The following is a 10,000-nucleotide window of genomic DNA, read 5'->3' as shown; positions in this document are numbered from 1 at the left end:
TCAGGCTCAGCCATCGTCTCCTCCTGATGATATAAAGTCAGGCTCAGTCATCGTCTCCTCCTGATGATATAAAGTCAGGCTCAGTCATCGTCTCCTCCTGATGATATAAAGTCAGGCTCAGTCATCGTCTCCTCCTGATGATATAAAGTCAGGCTCAGTCATCGTCTCCTCCTGATGATATAAAGTCAGGCTCAGTCATCATCTCCTCCTGATGATATAAAGTCAGGCTCAGTCATCTCCTCCTGATGATATAAAGTCAGGCTCAGTCATCGTCTCCTCCTGATGATATAAAGTCAGGCTCAGTCATCGTCTCCTCCTGATGATATAAAGTCAGGCTCAGTCATCGTCTCCTCCTGATGATATAAAGTCAGGCTCAGTCATCGTCTCCTCCTGATGATATAAAGTCAGGCTCAGTCATCGTCTCCTCCTGATGATATAAAGTCAGGCTCAGTCATCGTCTCCTCCTGATGATATAAAGTCAGGCTCAGTCATCGTCTCCTCCTGATGATATAAAGTCAGGCTCAGTCATCGTCTCCTCCTGATGATATAAAGTCAGGCTCAGTCATCATCTCCTCCTGATGATATAAAGTCAGGCTCAGTCATCTCCTCCTGATGATATAAAGTCAGGCTCAGTCATCGTCTCCTCCTGATGATATAAAGTCAGGCTCAGTCATCGTCTCCTCCTGATGATATAAAGTCAGGCTCAGTCATCGTCTCCTCCTGATGATATAAAGTCAGGCTCAGTCATCGTCTCCTCCTGATGATATAAAGTCAGGCTCAGCCATCGTCTCCTCCTGATGATATAAAGTCAGGCTCAGCCATCGTCTCCTCCTGATGATATAAAGTCAGGCTCAGTCATCGTCTCCTCCTGATGATATAAAGTCAGGCTCAGCCATCGTCTCCTCCTGATGATATAAAGTCAGGAGAAGTCTCGTAGTCCACAGAACCTCAGGATGAGGTTAATGTTTGAGTGAACTGTTCCTTTCACAGCTTCTAACTGTTCTAGCCTCCCTGTGGACCAGCTCAGCTAACTGCCGGTCCTGTTTCATGTTAAATGTGGTCTCAGCGGACTGAACTGAGCACCAAAGGTCAGAGGTCATCCCTCCTTCAGGTACCGAGAGGAGGCGGCTCCACGCGTCCAAACAGCTCCCTCCAGCCGGCGTCCAGGAACAGGCTGTTGAATTTACTGTCCAGGGCCGCCAGGTACTTGGCCAACGGGTGGGCACCTGGTGAGGCGATAAAACAAGGAGCATCATGGGAAGGTTCACCTGCCGGAGAGGAGAATTATTTTGGTGCGTGCATACCAACAGGGAGGATGAGAAAGCGGACGTAGTTCAGCCAATCAGGCGTCTTGCTGGCCAGCTGCTCTACGAAGCAGCACAGGACGGTGCTGAGGTAGCTCTGGTCTCCGCCCACCGCCACCTTCACCGTGGGCGGAGTCAGGGAGTTACAGTTACAGCTGGACACAGATCACAGGTACATTGAGACATCACTGATGGATTCAGTATTGATCGTACATTAATAAACACCAGGGTGACATCAGCTGATCACATGGTTCTTACAATCTCTGGATCCGGCTGATGATGGCGCTGAAGGCGGCCTGGACATCCGCGGCCGAGACGGTGCAGACGATTGGCTGATCGAAGAGAAGCTCGGACAGATACTGAGGAGAGAGACTCAGGATATAAAGACAGACAGACAGGTAGCGACAGACAGACAGGTGAGACAGGCAGACAGACAGACCTGTCCCTGCCAGTCTGTGGTGTTGATCAGGATGATGGAATCAGGGATCAGATCATCAGAGAACAGGATGTGGTTCAGCTGATCCAGGACCGACTTCCTGGCGACCTGAAGTAACACAAACACACATCAGAGCTGGTGACATGACTCCGTCTCGAAACCAGAACCAGGACCTAAACCCTCAAACCGCCCTGTGAAGAGGAGCTGTCTGTCTGCCTGTCTCACCTGTGGAGCAGGTATCCTGTAGTCAGACGACGTCTCACTGTCCACGCTGCTGGTTCTGTCCGTCCCTCTGGAGTTCTGTCTGTCCTTCATGGAGCCACTCCAAGGATGGCGAGACAGCTGACTTCCTGTCTTACTGCAGAGAGAGAGACAGACAGATCAATGACTGTTTATGGACAGGTGTGTGTGTGTGTGTGTGTGTGTGTGTGTGTGTGTGTGTGTGTGTGTGTGTGTACCTCGGTGACATGTGTGTTTGAGACTCAGTTTTACAGAGTTTGGCAGCCGGGCCTGCATCTGTTCCCATGGCAACGTCATCCTCACATTCCTGTGGAGAAGAAGAACGTGAGTGCGTGTGTGTGTGTGTGTGTGTGTGTGTGTGTGTGTGTGTGTGTGTGTGTGTGTGTGTGTGTGTCAGTGTGTGTGTCTCTCTGGTCTGGACTCACCCCGGTGCCGACCCCGTCTCCTCTGGACTCCTCTGGACCTCCAGCAGTCAGCAGCTCTGCAGCCTGAAAACAAACAACAGAGTCAGTGACACAGTTTGACCAGCGGGGGGCAGCAGAGCACGAGACTTCCAACATGGCAGTCACACTCCCCTCGTCTCATTTCTCAGTTTCCACCTGTGGCCTCTACACCTGTGGCCTCTTCACCTGTCACCTCTTCACCTGTGGCCTCTTCACCTGTCGCCTCTTCACCTGTGGCCTCTTCACCTGTGGCCTCTTCACCTGTGGCCTCTACACCTGTCGCCTCTTCACCTGTGGCCTCTTCACCTGTCGCCTCTTCACCTGTGGCCTCTTCACCTGTCGCCTCTTCACCTGTCGCCTCTTCACCTTTCGCCTCTTCACCTGTCGCCTCTTCACCTTTCGCCTCTTCACCTGTCGCCTCTTCACCTGTCACCTCTTCACCTGTCGCCTCTTCACCTGTCGCCTCTACACCTGTCGCCTCTTCACCTTTCGCCTCTTCACCTGTCGCCTCTTTTGGTCACAGGTGCCACAAAATAAACTTCCTTGCAGGACACACCTGTCCAACGTTGTTCGTCTGTCCTCGTGGGACCTGAGGTGTCCTTCATAAAGACGCTCTGATGGAGGACATGAGGAGACGAGGAGACGAGGAGACAAGGAGGCACAAAATGAAATGAGAAGTTAAATAATTTCCCTCCTGAAGTTTCATGACCTTCTTACAAACAGTGACTCTGTGGTCACATCCACTGACTGAGCGTCTGAGGTGAGCTCAGCGTCTCCTGTCAGTCTTCAGTCTGACGTCACCTGTTGGTTGAAGACATTGTGAAGGACACTGTTCGACCTGAGCGGCACTCACAGCGGCGGTCTGTTCCCTCTGCTGGCTCCTCTGACTGTTCACACTCCCGATCTCAGTCTGAGAGCTCGACTGTGAAACCCCCTCAAAGAAAGGCCTGTTGGTCAGACGACACAGCAGTGAGGACAACAACAACAACAACTGTCTGCAGGGAAACATCATGGACACCACTGACAGTCGACTTCTGAAGGCGATGGCAGATGGCCACTGAGTCCGGTTCTGCTCGAAGGCAGTTTTTTCTCACACTCGGCTGTTCTGAGGTATGAATGTGAGTGTCGGACAGCTCGGGTGAGTCTGACCTGAGTTTGGGTTTGGGCGTGCTGACGATGCTGTCGTTGTCGTCCAGCTCCGGGCCGCTGTCGCTCGGGTTGTAAACCTCCAGACTGTCGTACAGGAGGTCCAGGTCCTCCTCAGCCTCCTGACTCCGACCCACCGGGTCAGAGTCCAGAACCTGCAGGGGAGACAAACTATCAGCCAGGTGTCAGGTGACAGCACAGCTCAGTCTGAAGGATCTCAGCTCGTCTCAGCTGAAGTTATTATTCTTCAGATATTCAGATATAATTATCCACGTTATCGTTAATATGCATTGTGAAAGCAACGTTCTGATTCTGGCGCCCCCTGTGGACAAACGATGACGATGACCAGCAGACGACAGAGCAGCTTCTCTCAGCTCATCCTCAGACTCTAACAGACGGTGTTGAGTACAAACCTCGTCGGTGACTTTGAATCTTTTCAGCAGAGCCACAAACTTCTGTTTGAAGTTCGGTTGCTGACGACAGAGAAAACAGACGGACAGAAGAAAAGTGAGACAGTTTCCACATCTGATCAAACTGTGAGCAGCATCATATCCTAACGGTTTCAACTGGACTCAGGACTCGACCCACTTACAGATAATGTATGGATACATATTAATGCTGCTGAGCGTCCTGAGGGGGAAACCTTCATACTGCACGTTATTAACAACTGCAAAACATTTCATTTAGAAATGTAGAGTTAGAGTTAGGAGCAGGGAGGATGTTAAAACCAAAGATTCTGAGGCTCCAGAACAGCTCGAGCTTTCTGGTGACATGATGTCTCTGTCCGTCTGTCTCTCACTGAGGAGACGAGGCGACACAGAACAGCAGGTCGTGAGAACTAAAAGAGGAGAAAGGTGTGAAAATGTCCTAAATCGAGAGAATTACGGGAGAATTGTGACCCGAGCAGGAAACAGGGAGAGTCTGGTGGCAGGACGTGCAGCTCTGATTGGTCCTCACCTGCGTCAGAGAGGCTGTCCGGATCATTTTCCCACGAGACTTCTTCGTCTTTCCTTGGACATCATCGTCATCATCATACATGTCCTGAGAAACACACAGAGAGACGGTCAGTGTGATTCTGTCCAACATCTGACAAGTTCAGTCACACCATCAGAGTCAACGCTGGTTCACAGCGAAACATCGTGACGACTTTTGTAAAAATAAAAATAAAAGACATTTGATTGTGTTCAGAGGTCGATGGTCCTCGGAGGATGAACAATCGCTTCAGATCTCCATCGGCCTCAGCTGTACTTTGAGATGAATGCTAACATTGTTGTTAGCATCTGCTTAATGTTGTAATACAAATGATATCAAAAACACATGGAGCGTGTGCTAAATGCTAACTGTTAAAAGCTAACACATTTAAAATCCAAACATTTATAACCAATCTTTTGTATAAACATGCTAATATGGGTATGCTAGCATATCATCATGTAAATATCAACAGTTACATTCATCTATACCATGTGTACTTTGAACTGAATGTAACTACAGTATGCTAACATGATAACATTATTAGCATATGACTCATTGATTTAATTGAATCAGTTTTTAGTAACATGCTAGCACATCACCATGCTAACTGTACAGAACTATTTAAAAAAGACAGCTAATGTTTTATCCTAAAACGTTGTATGCTAACATACTGTGTGCTAACATGCTAACTGTAGCTGTAGCTCAAATTACAACTGATGCGATTAATTAATTATAACAGGAGTTATTAATCCAACCTTCAACAACCAACTGGAGTCACATCGTTAAAACTCTTCACACAGAAACAGAAGTCTGAACCTCACATCGCCTCCAGACGAAGCGTTTCATTGATTTTCCCATCAAGTGTTTTCTCATTCAAACGCACTGAGCCATCGTTAATGTTCCAGCTGATCTGAGAGACAGGTGTGTTGAGGCTCACCTGAGGATGGACCGCGTCATCACTTCCTTCCTGTTCGGAGGAGAAGCTGTCGTCATCGTCCTCCCAGTAGTTCTCCAGGTCAGGAGAGCGATCTGTCGCACAAACACACAAACAGTCTCGTCAGCACAAACTGACTTCATCTAACATACTGAAGGAATCATTCAGCTGACGTATGTCGGACATTTGTCACGTCTTCCCTCATCTCTGTGGGGTTCCTCCCATCTTTGTTATTGTTTGTGTGTTTGTGGTCATGTTGTGTCTGTTGTAGTTTCTACTTCTACTTGTGTACATTGTGCATCTGTGCTACTTTGTTGCTGTTGTGTGTCTCTGTTGTTGTTATTTGTCTCTGTTGTTGTTTTGTGTCTTTTTTGTTGTTGTTGTTGTTGTTGTTGTGTCTCGTTGTTGTGTGTCTCTGTTGTTGTTGTTGTTTGTCTCTGTTGTTGTTTTGCGTCTTTGTTGTTGTTGTTGTTGTTGTGTGTCTCGTTGTTGTTTGTGTCTCTGTTGTTGTTGTTTGTGTCTCTCTTGTTGTTGTGTGTCACTGTTGTTGTTGTTGTTGTTGTTGTGTGTCACTGTTGTTGTTGTTGTTGTGTCACTGTTGTTGTTGTTGTTGTTGTTGTTGTTGTTGTTGTTGTGTGTCACTGTTGTTGTTGTTTGTGTCTCTCTTGTTGTTGTGTGTCACTGTTGTTGTTTTTGTTGTTGTTGTTGTGTGTCACTGTTGTTGTTGTTGTTGTTTGTGTCTCTCTTGTTGTTGTGTGTCACTGTTGTTGTTTTTGTTGTTGTTGTTGTGTGTCACTGTTGTTGTTGTTTGTGTCTCTCTTGTTGTTGTGTGTCACTGTTGTTGTTGTGTGTCACTGTTGTTGTTTGTGTCTCTGCTGTTGTTTTGTGTCTTGTTGTTGTTGTTGTTGTTGTTGTTGTTGTTTGTGTCTCTGCTGTTGTTGTGTGTCTCGTTGTTGTTGTTGTTGTTGTTGTTGTTTGTGTCTCTGCTGTTGTTGTGTGTCTCGTTGTTGTTGTTGTTGTTGTTGTTGTTGTTGTTTTTACGTCTCTGCTGTTGTTGTGTGCCCCTGGTTGGTGATGTCGGTGCGTGTGGACTCGGTGCAGCTGCTGGTAGAGGAGGTACGTGAGGATCAGAGGAGGCGACGAGGTGAAATCAGACTGACAGAAACGCTGATTTATAACGAACGTGTTCTCTGGATCGGACCAATCAGGAGCCAGTATGTAATGAGCAGCTGACGCTGTCAGACGTGCAGCAGATCGGCTTCACTGTTCTCCTACCTGAGGCCTTGGTCTTGTTGCCATGGTGACCACTTGTGTCCTCCTGCTCGATTGGCTGGCTGGAGAGAGAATGGACGCTCAGCTCCGCCGCACGCACCGAAGCATCCTTCAGGTTGCTATGGAGACCAAGGATGTGGGCTCCGTCTGTCGGATGCTGCATCACCTGGGACACACACACACACACACACACACACACACACACACACATTATAGAGACAAACACCCACACACCAACACAGGTTATGTTGTCACTGTAGACTGAAAACAAATGTTTTATTGCTCCTATAGGCTTCATGTATTATATTATTATTATTATTATTATTATTATTAACATAAGGAGGAGACCATGCCTCTGTTGAGTCTGTCCTCCAGAGGACATAATGTTATTAATTGTTTGACTTCTGATGTTTTACAGGCTGTAAACTGGTTTGTTGCTCAGTTCAGCTGGTGTGTTAACAGCTGCTGTGCTCCATCACATCTTTATTTTCTGTCTGTATTAAATTTACAACTTGTGTTAAAACATTCATTTTTCTATACAAAGCTGATCACACCTGGTGTCACCATCCTGAGCGATCCGATCAGCGTTCAGATCTCAGCAGTTTGATTTCTCACCACTGTCACCAGGTGCTTGCTGATGGGGGAAATGTTGGGTCCAAATAAACTAACTAAAGAGTTTGGTCAAGTGTCAAGAGAACTTTTGTTGTGTGCTGTCTGAATAAAACTGACTGGACTTGAGATCTGATGTCACTTCCTGCTCTGTATGAAACAAACCCGTCCATCACTGAGACAAACAGACTCCATGTTTCTGCTCAAAGACAGAAAGAAGTTCATGGAGAACATTTGCTGAATTTACAAGAAGGAACAAATCAGTCAGAATCAGTCAGAGACAGAGTTTCACACAGTTTATAAAGTGTCTCCAACTCAACAACTCACTAAACTGACACATTTGTTAAGGGAGTCTGGGGACAAAGAAGTCGCCTATACTGGTTACTGTTTAGTGTGTTTGTAAAATGTGACATGTTTAGATCAATAAAATGTTTCTTCTTTCATAAATTGAGTGTAAAAGGTGAAATCAGTGTAAACAGTGTGTTGGGGCCAGGCTTCAATAGTCTGCTGATGATTTTTATACAGAAGTGAATAAAGTCAACGGCTGCACGGAGCAGACGACAAAATACACCCAGACTTGTTGAACCCAGGAACATTGTTCGTCATGAAAAACAATATCAGCTGTATTTATAGAGTCACAGCTCTGTGAGGCTGCAGTGATGCTTTGAGCTAAAAGCTAACATGCTAGTGTTTAGCAGGTATGATGTTGAGGTATCTTAGTTTAGCATGTTAACATGAGCTAACGTCATCAGTTCTGCAGGTTATAAACCAAAGTACCGGACACATGAACATGTTGACCTGATGATGGCGCTAGATTAAAGTCAGAGGATCAGCAGGGTTACTGCAGTTCATCCTGAGGGGAACATGACCGTCTGAAGCACAGTTGTGGCTAACACAGTGCGACCCGTCGTACCTCGGCCATGTTGATGACTCCCACTGCGAGGGTCTTGTAGCCCAGGATGGTTCGGTTCTTGTACCTCTTCCTCCTCTGCAGCATCACGTGCAGGCGGTTCACATCTCGCTTCAGGAAGTGAGGATACTGAAAGACAGAGCGGCGCACACAAGTTTACAACAGGGCAGAGACGACAGCAAGAAAACCAACCTGACGAACAGACACAGTGAAGAAGTGTGACCTGCAGTGAGAAGGTGAGCTCCAGGTCTGTTTCCATCAGACCGTCTGGAGGAAGAAGGTATTCGTTGGATCTTAACGTCCTCTTCGAGCCCTGAGAGACGGAGGTGGAGACGGAGACAGATCAGATCACTGTTAATGTTAGGATGCAAACTGTCCAGCTGGCTGAAGGTTCAGTCAGTGTTTCATGAAGACGCTGACGTGTTACTGTGCTTCCATCCTCGCTTTGTTTCAGCCTGTGTCTGTTTACATTGAGTCAATGTTGTCCATTTAAAGTGTGAATTAGCCGTTAGCAGCTGCTGTTGACAGTGTACAGATGTACAGACGTGTTATTAAGGATCCACACACACACGCGCACTAGAAAAACCCTCCCCACTCAGCCTCTGATTGGTTGCTTTGGCTGGTTGAGTTGTTCATGTTGAGGCATGAGGTGTGAGATTGGTTAAGGTTGTAATATCAGGGAAGAGCCCATCAGAGGTGGAGCTGGTCGGGTCTCATGGTGTTCAGACCAAACACAATGACAATATTCGCCTCCTATTACACTCGGTCGTTTGATTGCAGGATTTTTAGCGTCTGGATGACTTCAGCTTCCAGAACAAAGAGGTTTCTCTGTGATCTGACTCAGTAAATGGATCAGAAGCTGAAATAACAGCATCACGATGTCGACTTGTAAAAAGCCTGAACTCTGCGTCAGGTCTGTCAGTCAGACGACAACATGTTTGTTCCCTGAGTGGAGTTCTGATCGATCAGAGTAATGCTGTGCTGAGACATATTTCCACGACTTACCAGGTAGTCCGACTTCCTCACTCACTTACCTTCACGGCAGCTCCTTATTTGTCCTGTCTCAGTAGGAGTAGATGTTTTATCCTCGCTTGAGTTCAGTATTTTCAACTGACGCAAATGTGTCTTTTCATTAACTCTGTATGTTACCCAGACACGTGTTTGGACTGAACGTCTCATTCCATCCATCATGACACTGTTCAGACAACAGTAACCGGATTACTTCGATGCTGAAGATGGTGAAATGTTCTCACCTGGATCTTCACAGCGATGACGACGGAGCTGAGCTCTCTGTCCAGCTCCTTCAACACCATCAGCCTCTTCAGAGTCAGACTGCACAGCCTGCAGACGACACGTCACACAGGACACAGTCAGATAATGTTAGTGTGTCTATCTGCCAGCGAAGGCGGCCACGGATTCAGTTCCTGATTGAAAATCAATCGAACGGAGCATTTATAGGAATAAAAAGTAAACCGACCGACCAACAAACAAACAAATGGACCCAGGTGTTAACATCACCTCCTTGGCAGGTAATGGAGGTAACTGTTCGACTGTGGAAGCAGCTTATTATTTATGTTTGTTGTTAATCGGCGACCTCTAGTGTCTGTAGTGATTTTACAGCGCAAAGTGAGGAAAGTCTGTACAGGGAGGAGGACGGGGACGGACAGGCGGGTCAAACAGGCACCGGACCACGAGACTGAACTGAGGGAGGTGATCAGGTTTAAACCAGAGGCC

At 47.0% G+C, this 10,000-nt stretch overlaps 1 protein-coding gene across 1 annotated transcript in view; it reads right to left on the bottom strand.

Annotated features, from left to right (window-relative positions):
* The window catches only part of LOC311265598 (phosphofurin acidic cluster sorting protein 1-like), a 22,934-nt gene that overhangs the window by 8,766 nt on the left and 4,168 nt on the right, over nt 1-10,000 (bottom strand). The window contains exons 2-17 of the mRNA XM_084367425.1: nt 9,520-9,607; nt 8,490-8,579; nt 8,270-8,395; nt 6,751-6,913; nt 5,479-5,570; nt 4,527-4,610; nt 3,983-4,042; nt 3,573-3,724; nt 3,277-3,370; nt 2,406-2,468; nt 2,199-2,287; nt 1,966-2,098; nt 1,744-1,848; nt 1,563-1,663; nt 1,305-1,459; nt 1,116-1,226 (exon numbers count right to left, since the gene is read on the bottom strand). Coding sequence (XP_084223551.1) covers nt 1,116-1,226; nt 1,305-1,459; nt 1,563-1,663; nt 1,744-1,848; nt 1,966-2,098; nt 2,199-2,287; nt 2,406-2,468; nt 3,277-3,370; nt 3,573-3,724; nt 3,983-4,042; nt 4,527-4,610; nt 5,479-5,570; nt 6,751-6,913; nt 8,270-8,395; nt 8,490-8,579; nt 9,520-9,607 — 1,706 coding nt within the window. The remainder of the gene's footprint in view (nt 1-1,115; nt 1,227-1,304; nt 1,460-1,562; nt 1,664-1,743; nt 1,849-1,965; nt 2,099-2,198; nt 2,288-2,405; nt 2,469-3,276; nt 3,371-3,572; nt 3,725-3,982; nt 4,043-4,526; nt 4,611-5,478; nt 5,571-6,750; nt 6,914-8,269; nt 8,396-8,489; nt 8,580-9,519; nt 9,608-10,000) is intronic.

Source organism: Pagrus pagrus, assembly GCF_965226575.1.
Source record: "Pagrus pagrus genome assembly, chromosome: 2".
NCBI classification, from domain to species: domain Eukaryota; kingdom Metazoa; phylum Chordata; class Actinopteri; order Spariformes; family Sparidae; genus Pagrus; species Pagrus pagrus.
This window is presented reverse-complemented; position numbering and strand designations above follow the sequence as displayed.